Source organism: Mytilus californianus, unplaced genomic scaffold, assembly GCF_021869535.1.
Source record: "Mytilus californianus isolate M0D057914Y unplaced genomic scaffold, xbMytCali1.0.p SCAF_11, whole genome shotgun sequence".
NCBI lineage: Eukaryota > Metazoa > Mollusca > Bivalvia > Mytilida > Mytilidae > Mytilus > Mytilus californianus.
The window spans coordinates 65,851,732-65,867,543 of record NW_026262593.1 but is presented as its reverse complement, the minus strand read 5'-3'; the positions used below and the strand labels follow the sequence as shown (position 1 = coordinate 65,867,543).

Sequence of the window (15,812 nt, the reverse complement as noted above, 5' to 3'; positions counted from 1 at the left end):
TTATGAATTGAACAAAATAAACATTACTTAAAGGAAATAGAGCATTGCTGCGACGCAACAAATGACATTGAAAAGAAATACAATTTATTTTTTTACGTCAAATGTGATGCTATCCAAAATTTCTGGGGAGAACACTGTATATACTATGGCATTTGTGATAACTTCAGATTGTGTAGATGAATATCTTCTTGTTCATGTCAAATTGACATAGTCTGAAAACGTTGATTGCTTCATTTTCTGGTGTCTAAGAAATTTCTGTGGAGTGTTTCAATTTGAGATAATTAAGGTGTTACTCGTACCGCCCTGCATACATTAATTCTATTCACATGATTTGCATTTCACCATTTTTGAGTCAGCATTTGGTTTTAAGTATGACAAAGCCCTGGATGATGGAGGTGGCATATTTACATGTAGGTCCACCAATATAAGATAAAAAAATTTAAAAATGAAGTAAATCATAAAGTTAGATCAGCTTACAATTGTTCAATACATATATGTTAATTATGTTTACTTTAGATCTTGCTCCGAGCGGATAGACAAGTTGTCTTTGTGCTAATTAATTATTTGTAAAATTGGAATGTTTCAAGCTTAACAAAAGCAATCAATATAATGGACAATTGATCTGTCAAAATAATTACCATGACCATCATTTATTAATGATTTCAATACACATCTTTATCAAATATATTAAAATTTAAAGCGGCTCCGATTAACTGGTTAGCGTTTTTGGTATTCTATATTCAGTCATTCAGATATATTCAGTGACAATGACATGAAGTTTATAGGAAAGTACACAATTTTGAAAGTGGTCTACAACATATACCCTTTATTCCGTAATGAACAAATAGTGAAATACTGTAAATTATATTTGTTCCACTTGAAACTTGTAATGACAACACCTGTCTCATACTATCAAGTACCTTGGTGAGTATTCTGATACCCCAAGTGCTCTTTTGATTGATGGTAAAAATGGTGCTGGAGATCTTGAATGTCCATTCGATGATGAAATGGAAAAGTTGCCATCCGAGTGCTCTAGAAAGGAGCATGAACTGTTCAACAGTGACGTCCGTAGATATGGAGATTGAGATGAAAAAGTTTGACTTCTGCGAACTGACGTTTTTTGTCGATTGGGACCTGGTGTCAGTTTAACTGTGGATGGCATATCTGATTCGCTGTTTACATTAAAAAGCTGTTTGTATGACCGATCGTAACTGTTCTTCTTGCTGCTTAATTTTATTTTCGTTTTCTTTTCATGTGAGAATGGTTTTGGTTTTTTCAATTTCAATGCTGTTAAATTTTGAGTATTTGTACTTTTCCAGGAGCCGTTTACGACATTCGAGCCCCATATGACAGCAACTGCTAAAATTGTGAGTAAAACAACACTTTTAAAACTTAAATATATAAATATCACAGACGATAACAATAAAAGGAATAGATAAAAGGGCTTAAAATTATTCATTTTTGTCCATCTCGGTGTTTAAAAGATTTTCTCATGCCGGCAACTTTCGGTTTGGAGATTAATGATTGCTTCCGGTTTTCGGGACTTCATATGAATTTTCAAATTGACTGGTCTATTTAATTTTTACGTTTAAATAAAACCAAATATAAGTCAAAAATTTGGGATAAACTTGACATATATAATCGAAGTTATAATTTTCTTTTCATTTTGTCGTTGATGTCTTTACTTCTAAAAGATGTAAATATAAAGCTTCAATTTGATTGGTTTATATCTCACGCTGGGAAAGGCGGAAAGTTGAAATTTTCAAAGTTTGTAAACATTGTCGAATGATGCGAGTATAGAATTGACGTTAAGGAAGCAAAAAGAAGTAAGAGTCCACGTAACAAGCTATGCTATTATACTAAGCATTGGTTTACTAACAAGTACAGCAAAAAAGTCACTGCAAGACAATCGCTCAACACAAAAAAGGGGGGTTTGCATGCAATCTTTGATTTATTGAAAGGTTGCAATATGTTGAAACATAGTGTCTTTTCCGTCTTCTTAAGGGGCAGTAGGAACTGTTTCTCAAATAATTTTGCACCCAACCAAATGGGTTTGCGGGCCAAGGCATATTTACTATAATTAAGTGCCAAGATTTTATCACAGGCATCGGAAATTCTATCAATAAAATTACGTAAATAATAAAGCAGTCTTCACGATAAACTTTTAAATCTACAGGCCCAGCACTCAATTTTTGGAAAATTTTAGATTCTGTTGGCCTGTTGAGATGATTTTTACAGGCCCGAAAGCAATTTTATAAGCCTGGGTTGCTGGGCCTGTGGCTGAGCGTGAAGACTGATAAAATCGACTATCAATAGAGCTTCTCGTAGGTCTCGGAAATTCTATCAATAAAATTCTATAAATAATAAAGTCGACTATCAATAGAGCTTTTCGTAGAGAATACGAAAAGCTCTATTGATAGTCGACTTTATTATTTACAGAATTTTATTGATAGAATACGAAAAGCTCTATTGATAGTCGACTTTATTATTTACAGAATTTTATTGATAGAATTTCCGATTCCTGTGATTTTATGCTTACTGACTACTGCTTTGAAATGTAATTATGTGTGAAAATTTTAATGTTTCTGAAATTTAAAGTTACAACGCAATCCCAATACACCTTTTCACTATTTATTCAAATTCTGATTAGTTCTAAAATTACACAACTTTTTCATCCATTTTAAGCTATCTGGGGCCCTGTTTAAACAAAGTATTACTATTCAAAGAGTCTGAGAAATGTTTAAACCATGGTAAACACTTCAAACAAAGCATTTTTGTCGAGCCTGCGACTTTTGTCACAAAAGACATAGCGATCGTACATTCCATATACCGCGGCGTCCACAAATATTCACTCTGTTGTTAAAGTTTTTGAAATTTTAATAACTTTCTTAAACTATCCTGGATTTCTACCAAACTTGGACAGAAGCTTTTTTATGATCCTAAGATAGTATACAGAAGTATATTTTGTAAAAAAAAAAAAATCCTATTTATCTATATTTTACTTATAAATGGACTTAGTTTTCCTGCCAGTTAACATAATTTTACATTCACTCTGTGGTTAAAGTTTTAAAAATTTTAATAACTTTCTTAAACTATCCTGGATTTGTACCAAACTTGGACAGAAGCTTGTTTATGATCAAAAGCTAGTATCTAGAAGGAAATTTTGTAAAAAAATATTTCCTGTTTTTCCGTATATAACTTATAAATGGACTTAGTTTTTCTTCCAGTTAACATTACATACAGTTTGTAAAAGTTTTTAAAACATTAGATTCATAAACCATTCTGGATTTTTACGAAACTTGGACAGAAGCTTCTTACAATCAAAAGATAGTATCTATAGGAAAATTTTTAATAATTTTTTCCCTGTTTTTGTTGAGCCTGTGACTAGCAGCAAAAGTAGGCGAGATGAATGAATTAATAAGTTTTGAGATCTGAAAACATTTTGAAATAAAAAGGAAAATCATGTAAAAAAGAAATCAACTAGAAAGCAAGTATTTCTGCAGAAAAACCAAATTTGAAGTGGTTAATAATTGGGAATCAAGTATTGATTAAAATGAAGACTTGATAGGTGGGAGTCATCTGGTTTGTAGAAAATTTATCATCTCAGACAGGCCTGATTCAGATTCTGATGATGATTTAACTATTTGTAAGCCCCTTTCTTCTACTGAGATAAAAAAGAACTGCCCAAGTCTAACATTTGTGAAATGAGCACAATGAGATTTTAATCAGTGCAATCATTGGACAAATCTCAAATGTTGTTGTGATAATAGAAAAACAAAGGAGAAGGAATAGTTAAATAAACAACACAAAACTTTATTGATATACAAATGCACATATAATCTTTATTGTTAGACATTTGAATTTTCTGTCGTTGAAAAACTGAATTTTCACTAGTATATTGAATATGAGATTGATTTTCTTACTGTCATGAGGACTTCAACCTCTATCGAAAAGATATAGGTCATCATATTTGTTTTTGCTTTGTACCTCCATTGGTAGACCTATTTGGAAAATGCCCGCGATTTTTGGCTAATCTCCGCGAAACGGATAATAATTAGAGGTTCATCGTAAATTTGCTATATTACAGAATATTATACATGTTATCCGGAGATTTTCCGTGTCGGCGGGAATTAGCTGTTTGTCCGATAAAACGGGTGTGTATTGAGTCAGTGATAGAACCAGTGATGCGTGAGCGACGGTTATTAATAGATAGTTGTACATAGATGATTATAGAATCCGTTATGCGTGAGCGACGGTTATTAATAGATCGTTGTGATATATACAATGTTTACAGTCAGATTAAAAAAACTATCTTATTTCCCTTTTCGGTCGAGATAAAACGGTGTTTTTGATAATAAAGTTACTTTCGATTTAAATATCAAATGTTGTCATTGTTCATTACAGAAAAATCTATTTTAATGTGACCAATGAACAAGATGAATACACGTGTTATCTTTGCTATAGACAACTACAATTTTTTTTAATATATGAATGGAAATCGTATTTCCGTTAAAAAACGTAAACTAATCTACTATTCATGATAGATTCATAATGTGAATCGATAGTTTGGGTCAGAAACTTTGGTCTCACTTTAAAAAATTCTTCACAATTGTCATGTTTAGAAAAAAAATCAGTCCTTGTACTAATAGAGTCTCCGGAAGATAAACTGATCTGACACTTGTCCTAGTGTATTTAACACCTGCTGTGATATTGCTTGTGCAATACCAGTGGAAGGTCGTAAATCAATCTGTACCCGATTGATCAGAATTTAATTTTACCTGTACATATATTTAGTCGTTATGGAGGATATCATAGATACATGTTATATATTGTATTGTAATTAATGAAGATAATTTAAATATATTATATAATAAAGACCTATTTGCATATAAATCGAACATATTCATTCCAACCAAGAAGGTTTGAAATTGAAAGTTTTCAACAAACTTTTGATAAAATCTTTCCCATAAATTACATACGAGTCATTGGTTTATAGTTACACAATTGTTACCCTTCTAACGTCTTATTCTTTGTGCTATTAAAAGAACTCAAAATTTTCCATATCAGATCACATTTCGTACGAGTCCTAAAAATTATAATTGAATAATCTTCTATTTTCCTTTCGACACCACGTTCCCCATAGGAGCCTCAATATCTAATCATACCTGTCAATCATTAGCCACAAGTTGGTCCGCCAGATAGATCACTCGTGCTTTCTATTATGACATCGTTGAGAAGTTTTTGTAAATTGATTTGTGATATAAATAAAGTGATGTGAAGTTTATTTTACGGCCGATCAAAATTTGATGTGATTCGATTTTTCTTTTACACAAAGATGTTTTTTAATATGTCATAAAATACATGGAAATAAAACATTTGAGTTCTTTTTTTCCCGTAAATATATTCAATAAACCAAAATTTATTTCAAAAGGTAAACATTTATAATCATTACAAAGTTATAATTTGATTTTTATTTAAGTCGGTTAATGGAAACAATAAAATAACAACGTCTTTGCAGAAATATTAATCCAGACATTAACGTACTTAGACTGTCCATTTGTTCCACTGTGTAGGACAATTTATTCACGAACTACATCATTAATAATTACTAATATAACAGTTGCTGAAATGTAAGTTGTATATTATTTATTTTTTTACAAACATGCGTTTTGGTTCCGTTCAGATTTGCTATTACATCATGTGTAGATTCCTTGATTTTCATCTAGTTTCAGTTATATATATACTTGTTCTAGTCAGTTTAGGGCTAATCATTTTGCCTTCCAACAAAGTCAACAATTTAGCATCGGACGTATACGTGACTGCGTATTTATACATCTCTATATGTTATATCTGATGTAATGGACTCCTAGTATGTTGTCCTTTTAAAGTTGGCTATACAATATTGGCTGTGCTCATTGCTGAAGGCCGTACAGTGACCTATAGTTGTTAATTTCTGTGTCATTTCTCTTGTGGAGAGTTGTCTTATTGGCAATCATACCACGTCTTCTTTTTTTATAACGTACCTGTTTTAATAGCAATGTTATATTCAAAACGGATGAGAAAACCCCATGGATGACAATTATCTATATCCATGTCAAGTGGGGTTAGGTAATAGGAGCGGAACTTATTGATTATGTATGTTTGTGAGGGTCTGGATAGGATTTATAGAAGAACAGAGAACACAAATGGACAAAAAGTGCACAACATAGGACCAGAAAAGTAAAGAAAAATAGACGCCAAGAAAATAAAGAATATAGAATAATGAGAAAAAAATATGAAGAATAGAGAAAAACAGATGACTAACAAATTAAAAGACAATTAGGATTGAAAGACCTCCCCCCCAATATTCAAGACCTTCGTATGTGTTCAAAGAAAATCTGCATACATTATAGTTCCTTGCTATAAAGTTACGTTATCAAAGGCTTTTAAGGATTATGTACCCTTGTGTTGATTAAATGCTAAACATATGGATTTTTTTTTAGAAAATCCACAGCTTTTCCCTTGTACTGTCATATTTGGCGATTCGATGCTTTATTGATGAAGGATTATTGCATTCAGTGCTAGCAATGATTTTTTTAATTGAGTTATATATGTTTAAAATATTATAACAAAAATAAAATGCTTCGGCGCTGAGCGCAGCCTGATATGACCGCAGAAGTTGAACCATGAACAGTTGGGGCAAATTTTGACACAATATTCAAGCTTATTACTGTCTGAATTTGGATTGTGATCAAATTTTGACATAATATAGGTTTCTGACACAAAACATGTGTAAAGGTCTTTCAAATCTATTGGGCAATACTGTGCAATTAAAGATTTCTTCTTGAAACTTTTGAAATATTTTAAAATTTGAAAAATTTTGAAAAAAAAATTAAACCCCTTTAAAAAAATTGGAAACCTGCAAACTTTTTGAACTCACAACCCCCCGCCCTTTGGAGCAATAACCTCAATACTTGATCCCAGTTTTCCTTTGTAGTATGGAAACTTGTAGTACAATTTCAGAAAGATCCATACAGTGACTTAAACACAAGTTATTGTCTGAAAAACTAGAATAACTAAAAAAATGTTTTTTGGCCCTTTTATGGCCCCGAATTCCTTCATGAATGGGGCAATTACCCCCAAACTCAATCCCAGCCTTCCTTTTGTGATATGGAACTTTGTGGTACAATGTCAGAGATCATTACACTTACACACAAGTTATAGTCCAGAAACTATAAATTTGTCTTCAGACAACGTAGACGACAACAACCACATCATACCATTATACGATCCCACCCCCCCCAAAAAAAATTGGAATCATATAAAAATCTTGGTCTTAAAATCTGTGGATTTTCTAAAAAAATCTTGGTTTTATTTTCACCAAATTTTCTTTTTCTACTAAATTCAATTAAACTATAAATAATAATGCTTTGCACGAAGTTTCCCCTTGGTATATGTACAAAATGGTCCATCTCTTTTTATAAATCTGGATAATTTCAGAAAAGGTATCAAAATTCATAGGGACTCCTGGAGACGGGACAATTTTTTTCAAGCCCTCTCCCTTTTCTCCAAAGTGCGTTATTTTTTTGGTTTTCTGTTAAATACCATTATTTTGGCATTTCTGTATACTATGAACATACATTTATTATCAATAAAGTTTATTTGATATAAACTATCAATTCCAAGTTTCTTCTACACGGCGATCACTGCTAAATTGATTTCTCCTAAAATTACCCAAACAGTAGAATCATAAGAATAGATGACAAATGCAACTATGCATGGAACCTATAGAACACAGAGTCATGATGATTAATTTATTGTGGAAGGAAGAGAAGCGACTAACAAAATGAGGTCTTCTCGTTTAAGTAGTATAGATAGATAGATACTATAAGTCGGAGAAGCTTTTGTAAAGTAACATAACAAGCTATACACAAATTCATAAACATCACATAAGTACATCCTTAACCAGGCTATATATCAAGTCGACAAACATTGGAAATGAATGAAAAAAAAAAGGATGAGATGTGAACAAAAAAAAACATAAATTCCCTGCTACATACATAGATTGCTTTAATGCATTATGCATACTTATGGTCGTGCCTTTTTTTCTCTTGATTTTATGTACGTATATTTTGGTATCACACAAGTTCATGATTTTTCTCTGACTGTTTATAACTGCGTTACTCTAGATCCAATGATTCTTATTGATTTTAACTTTAATTTTCACAATTTGTGCATGTTATTACCTCACTGTCCAGGTTGGGGGAGGCCCAGTCCTATCCTATAAAGCAAAGGATATGGATTTTCTCAGTCTTACAGTCCAGGATTGGTGACCGCTTGAGGGTTGAGCTATCTCAAATAGTTTTAAACCCTCCTCATTCTATGACTGTCCTGGCAAGTCAGGAGCTTGTAATTTTTAAAGGTGTTGTCTTTTTAATTTTTCCAAATTATGTCATGTCGGGGCATTTTATAAATTCTATATGGTATGAGTTTTGCTCACTGTCTGAGAAGGGCCGTACGGTGTCATACAGATCCTTAATTTCGAGTTCTTTGTTTTCTTTTTAATTTTTAAATTGATGTCCAGTGACAAATATTTCTCGAGTCATGTCATTCAGGCAGTATATAAAAAAAATGAAAATTGTTCATGCGAGTCGGAAGGAAATAGACTCCCTACACTCTTGTTTTAAAGAATATTTATTTTATTCAGTTATCTTGAAAGACAATATCTACTGCAGTTAAATGAAGTTGTGATACTGAGAATTTGACTGATTAGATTTTATTTTCAATTGCCAAAGTGTGAAGTGGTAGAGCCCATTTCTGTAACCTTTATTTGTTGCATTCTGTGTGATAAAGTTTAGTAGTTTTGAACCTACTGAGATTTTAATAACTTATTTTTGAATGATGGAACCTTATCAAAATGTTTGTCAATTAAGATAAATTGAACATGGTGTTAACAGTCAGCAAACTGTCACACAAGAAATATATTTAATGTCCGAGAACATGTAAAATAAACTACCTTTGTGAGGACATTGAATAAAATGTGTCGCATATTTCACCAACTCCTCTTCGTGCCATGTCAACAGAATTTTAATTTATACCGTCTTAGATGACAATTTATCAGAGGCTGCTTCAATGGTATATATGCATAATATAAACTTTATACATAAATCTCATTTCGAATGTTGCTTTTCGTTCTCCAACATTCTTCGTCAAAATCCGGGATTCGCACTCGACTGTTTTGGAGTCAGAGATTCATCTTACCATAGATGTAAAATTACATCTATAGCCTTACACAGGTACACTGGCTAGTAAAGGGACAATAAACGGAAGTATAAATTGCCCCAGGTATTTTAAGTCGTATATTGAGTGTAATGTGTACACCGCCACGTGTGAGTGATTTCAAAGATAATCAAAATGATGTAATTCATGTAGTAACTTCCATGCAGCTACGCATCATCGCACGTAATATTGGACATCGCAGAAAAACTAGAATTTTTTATGTGCCTTGTTAGATATTTAAAATGATATAACATCCAATGAAAAAAGAAATGTTTAAGATAGACATTTCTGATTTACTGGTGAATTAAAAATTCCATAGAATATCTGAAATGATTTTAAGGAGCATGCATCTCGTTTATCTGATACTAAGTGAGTACAATAAGTCAAAGTGTTAGTCGAACTATAAGTGTGTTTTGTCTTAAAATGTGTAGCCGTGTTATTTTGTTCACAGAACGAAGGGCAAATTGAAATTGAAAAAAAAGGAAAATATAAAAATAAAAGTTATTACCGTACCATAAGTTGACAAATAATAAAAAATAAAATATATTAATTACCTATTCCGGCACACATGAGTTCAATTTATTAATCCCACAAGGGATACCAGCTACCAAGGAGACATTTCATATATCGGTACTCAAATCACTTCAATATTTTATTTCTCCGCGTGTATACCTGATGAAGTCTCGATTATTTCACAAAGACGGAGTAAGGATTAAAAAAAATAAAGGAAGTAAAAAATATATCATTTATAAGCTAGCACACCAGTGGCGGATCCAGAAATTTTCATATGCACTGACTGCCTAAGAGGGGGTCGCTTCAGTCATGCTTCAGTGATTCCCAATACATGTATAATCAACCAAATTTTTTTTTCAAGAAAAGGGGTACCTGGCCCCCTCCAAATCCGCTTCTGTCACACTATTCCATTAGTACTTTAAAACTTCTTGCACGGTGAACTTCTATTAAAATTAATTCGTAACCAGTCACTTATGCCCACCCCCCTTTCACTTATTTTTCATGCTCATCTTTTCCGTTTGTAGGAAGGGTCTAAAATGCCTTTAATTTTATGTTTTATTATTTATGAATTTAAAGAACAGTTTCATTTAGAGTTAAAACTATGTCCGACACTCCCTTTATCTGAAAAAGCTTTCATTATTTAATAAAAAAAAGTTTTATCTTATCTTATCCCGTTAGTATAGAAAGTCCCTTTAGTCTAGAATTTTAGTTTATTGAAGGATTTAAAAATATACCTTAAATTGTAAAAATATAAGCTCTCGCCGCGATATAGCATTTTTGTGCTTATGCAGCGTAAAGCAAACAACAATCAATAGAAAGTCCCTGGATTAACTTACCGTATAAACTCGCCTAATAGTCGATCCTACTATAAGTCGGGGCCCTTTTCAGCTCCAAATTCTAAGGATTTAGTCTTGACCCTCGTATAAGTCAGACAAAATTTGGGCATTTTTTTTTCAGCTGACAGTAACTGAACGCCGGTAGAACCAATGCAAATCCAGGAATAATATTCATTTCTGCATTAATGTTTGGTTTGAATTTAGTTGATGCTCATCATGATAATTTATATTGCTGTTAATAATAAAGATGTATTCATTTCTCTTGTTTTGTTCACTGTTCAAATGTTAGATTAGCCATGTGTTGTTTACGTAATGCATCAATGATTTTGTAGGGTATGACTACCAACCTATTGTTTGAGAAAAGCGAATATAAACCAATATGAACCTGAAAAATTTAAAGTCAATCAACACTTGATGAAAATATTTTTCACAGCATACATAACTCGGTGTTAAATGAGCATGTACACTTCATAATTCTTATTATATTGTGATGATTAAAGGATTAAAAAAATTAAGTGAAGCTTATCAATATATTAAAATAACTAACTCCAACTCATTAGTGTCATCTGTTTACCTATCACTGATAGTTTTCACACCTTTAGTAAATACAACTCTTTGTCTCTTAATTGGGGTTATCAATGGATTATATTGGCTTGTCAATCAATTTTGTAATTTTTGTTTACCTGAGACACTTTAATGAATAATATTTTGATTTTGGGAATGAATCTTAAAATTATTTTTTGATTATTATATGATTTATAAGCATTGAATTGATATCATGATATCACAATAATGACACAATAACACCGCTGAAAACATCCTTTCACATATTTGGTACATTGTTATCTCCTTTTCATTTTTGGTTCTTGGCTCTTCTTTTGGGTTTATAGGAAAACCATGTGACCATGAAAATCAATACACAAACCGGAAACAGTAGAATTTCAACACGAATTTGCAGAAAATGTTTACCAAAGAACAAATAAAACACAAAGACAGTATTGTAGTCATTTATTTTCAACAAAAACTTTTTATTTATTGATTTATGTAGGTTTGGCAATCAAAAACGTAGTTTTGACCAGGAAATTCACTCCTGATCACTTTTCTCAAGCTTGGATTTTTCCTCTGGTCGCTAGATCTCGTCTATTAGTCGGTCCCCCTCTCTGGATTATGAATTTTACTCCCAATTTTCCGACTAATAAGCGAGTAGGTACGGTAAAATGGTCATTCACTCTCTCTCATTGATTATCCAAGTTTATCTAATCACTTGACTATGCACCAATACCCTAAAATTTCATTACACAAGGACACCTGTGGTACAGCAAGGATCCGTATATATAAAATTTAGTTCGTTGTACGTTCATGGATATTCATGACATGTGACCATTTGTGTGCACTTAGAACTTGTCCGGTCATCTTTCTGACCATCGATCAGATCGTGCAAGGGCTGTGTAGCCAGTCAAGGTCCTTTCAAAATTCCATTTATATATCTGACCATCTACTCGCGCTTTAGCCTAAAGAAAAGACACGTGTATTCTCGGATGACGTAAGGAGAATTAGTATTTGTAATTATGATATTGTTATTATATATAAAAAATTCGTAAGGGTTCCGCGGAACCCAGTGTCTCGCCTACTTTTTCTGTTAATCGCAGGCTCAACAAAAATGAGGAAGTAAATCAATAAAAATATTCCTCTTGATACTATCTTTTGATTGTAAGAAGCTTCTGTCCAAGTTTGGTAAAAATCCAGGATAGTTTATGAATCTAATAAATGTTTAAAAACTTTAAATGCAGACTGAATGTAATGTTAACTGGAAGAAAACAAAATTTCCTTCTAGATACTAGCATTTGATCATAAACAAGCTTCTGTCCAAGTTTGGTACAAATCCAAAATAGTATAAGAAAGTTATTAAAATTTAAAAAACTTTAACCACAGAGTGAATGTGTTGTTTCCTGGCAGAAAATCTAAGTCCATTTAAAAGTAAAATACGGAAAAAATGGATTTATTTTTTTACAAAATTTCCTTCTAGATACTAGTTTTTTATCATAAACAAGCTTCTGTCCAAGTTTGGTACAAATCCAAAATAGTATAAGAAAGTTTTTAAAACTTTAACCACAGAGTGAATGTAATATTTCCCGGCAGAAAAACTAAGTCCATTTATAAGTAAAATACGGAAAAAATGGAATTTTATTTTTACAAAATTTACTTCTGGATACTATCTTAGGATCATAAACAAGCTTCTGTTCAAGTTTGGTAGAAATCCAGGATAGTTTAAGAAAGTTATTAAAATTTCAAAAACTTTAACCACAGAGTGAATGTAATATTTCCCGGCAGAAAAACTAAGTCCATTTATAAGTAAAATACGGAAAAAATGGAATTTTATTTTTACAAAATTTACTTCTGGATACTATCTTATGATCATGAACAAGCTTCTGTCCAAGTTTGGTAGAAATCCAGGATAGTTTAAGAAAGTTATTAAAATTTCAAAAACTTTAACCACAGAGTGAATATTTGTGGAAGCCGCCAACGACGACGACGCCGACGGAATGTAGGATCACTATGTCTCGCTTTTTCGACTAAAGTCGAAGGCTCGACAAAAAAGAAGATGTGGTATGATTGGCAATGAGACAACTCTCCACAAGAGACCAAAAATGACACAGAAATTAACAACTATAGGTCGCCGTACAGCCTTCAACAATGAGAAAAGCCCATACCGCATTGTCAGCTCTAAAAGACCCCGACATGTTCATATTAATGATCCACTCTTTGAAACCTAACCCAAGTATGACGAAAGTGCTATATATAACGAAAACAGCGGAGAAATGGATTAAATAGACTTGCTTTATTGTATAAACTAAAAAAAGGTCGGAGTGGAACTAATCCCGAAAAATTCAGTCTCTCTCCGTAATCGATCTCTTCTATATACTTGTTAATGAAATAATCGTAGATCAGCGGAATATAACGACTGAATTATTCGGGTAAGTGAAACAAGTAAATAAAAGTCAAAATTAACCATATGTAGTTCCATAAGGAGGGATCTGGACAGCCTGCCCCTAAATCAGCCTCCGAGTTGAGTCATACGTATTGACCTTTCTTGGCGCACACACGGTTTTCATTGCCTATGTGTTTTTTTTTGTACAAATAAATAATTTGATAATTAATATGCCTTCAATCCATTTTCTTGAGTCATATTACACGTACATGAATCATGAATTTTCTACGTTTTTATAATTTTGAACACATAGTATGCCCTGGGATCTGACCTGAAATATACATGAAACATTGAAAATTCACGATAGTAAGGTATATAGGAGCAACATTTAAATTCAAAGGGTTAGGGGTTTGTTCTGAGTCGGAAATAATTCGGAACACAACGTTATTCCCCACTGCCATGCACCAAACATTTTTTTCGCTAATTAACCGTAATGGGAATTCTGGAATTCCAATTTTTTTTGTCAACTGCCAGACCACAATATTTTTTTCTCTCATCAAATTGGGGATCAGAATATGATCAGAATAGGCCTCCAGATTTTTGTCGAGCCTGCGACTTTTGTCGCAGAAAGCTCGACATAGGGATAGTGATCCGGCGGCGGCGGCGTTAGCTAACTTCTTAAAAGCTTTATATTTTAGAAGGTAGAAGAGCTGGATGCTTCATACTTTGTATATGGATGCCTCATGTTACGAAGTTTCCGTCAGTCACATGTCCAATGTCCTTGACCTCATTTTCATGGTTCAGTGACTACTTGAAAAAAAAGTTAAGATTTTTTGTAATGTTAAATTCTCTCTTATTATAAGTAATAGGATAACTATATTTGGTATGTGCGTACCTTGCAAGGTCCTCATGCCCGTCAGACAGTTTTCACTTGACCTCGACCTCATTTCATGGATCAGTGAACAAGGTTAAGTTTTGGTGGTCAAGTCCATATCTCAGATACTATAAGCAATAGGTCTAGTATATTCGGTGTATGGAAGGACTGTAAGGTGTACATGTCCAACTGGCAGGTGTCATCTGACCTTGACCTCATTTTCATGGTTCAGTGGTTATAGTTAAGTTTTTGAGTTTTGGTCTTTTTTTCTAATACTATATGCAAAAGTTCAACTATATTTGGTGTATGGAAATATTTTATGATCTATATGTCAGTCATGCAGGTTTTATTTGACCTTGACCTCATTTTCATGGTTCAGTGGTTATAGTTAAGTTTTTGTGTTTTGGTCTGTTTTTCTTATACTGAATGCAATAGGTCTACTATATTTGGTGTATGGAATGATTGTAAGGTTTACATGTCTAGCTGGCAGGCGTCATCTGACCTTGACCCCATTTTCATGGTTCAGTGGTCAAAGTTAAGTTTTTGAGTTTTGGTCTTTTTTTCTAATACTATATGCAATAGTTCAACTATATTTGGTATATGGAAATATTTTATGGTCTATATGTCAGTCACGCAGGTTTTATTTGACCTTGACCTCATTTTCAAGGTTCATTGCTCAGTGTTAAGTTATTGTGTTTTGGTCTGTTTTTCTTAAACTATAAGCAATAGGTCAACTATATTTGTTGTATGGAAGAATTGTTAGCTGTACATGCCTGCCTAGCATGGTTCATCTGACCTTGACCTCATTTTCATGGTTCATTGGTCAATGTTTAGTTTACTTGGTAAATGTTAAGTTTATGTGACAGTTGTAATAAAGCTTTATATTTAGGACTATCAACATAATATCAATGATTAATAAAGAAGGCGAGACATTTCAGCATGTGCACTCTTGTTTTTGGAAAATTTGGTGTTCACCCCAAGAACCGGGTTGGCCACAACATAACAATTTCAATTTTATTTACAATTTACACGGTGTGCATATGTTTAAGTATGTTTAAATGAAGATATTTTCATATAGTTTAGGACTTTATTCATTATAGGTTGAAAAATACAGGCAAAGTTCAGATGTTTATGAAGTGTTATATATTTTGACAATTGGGGCAAATCTGATGAAAAAAAAATAAAATTCCTAGTAACAAAAAATTAACCCACATAACAGCAATTGAAATCTCCTCCCCAAGAAATTGTACCTCAGGACCTGTATAATGCTGGAAGTATTTTAATATGCCTTTGGAACACCCTTTTAAAAAATTGGGTATGGTTCTCCAGGACAGGGCTTAGGTAGCACTTCACAGTTAGAAAATAAAATTAAAATTAAGCCACAGAATGTCTGATAATCTTC

General features: G+C 32.6%; 2 protein-coding genes across 3 annotated transcripts in view; one reads left to right on the top strand and one right to left on the bottom strand.

Moving 5' to 3' along the window:
• LOC127720546 (nuclear pore complex protein DDB_G0274915-like) overlaps positions 1–1,509 on the bottom strand; it is a 40,425-nt gene extending 38,916 nt beyond the window's left edge. The window contains exon 1 of the mRNA XM_052227140.1: positions 921–1,509. Coding sequence (XP_052083100.1) covers positions 921–1,459 — 539 coding nt within the window. The 5' untranslated portion in view covers positions 1,460–1,509. The remainder of the gene's footprint in view (positions 1–920) is intronic.
• Positions 1,510–1,727: 218 nt separating this feature from the next.
• The window catches only part of LOC127720545 (condensin complex subunit 1-like), an 84,913-nt gene continuing 70,828 nt past the window's right edge, over positions 1,728–15,812 (top strand). For both annotated transcript variants that reach the window (XM_052227138.1, XM_052227139.1), the window contains exon 1: positions 1,728–1,826. The gene's annotated coding sequence lies outside the window, so the exon portion shown is untranslated. The remainder of the gene's footprint in view (positions 1,827–15,812) is intronic.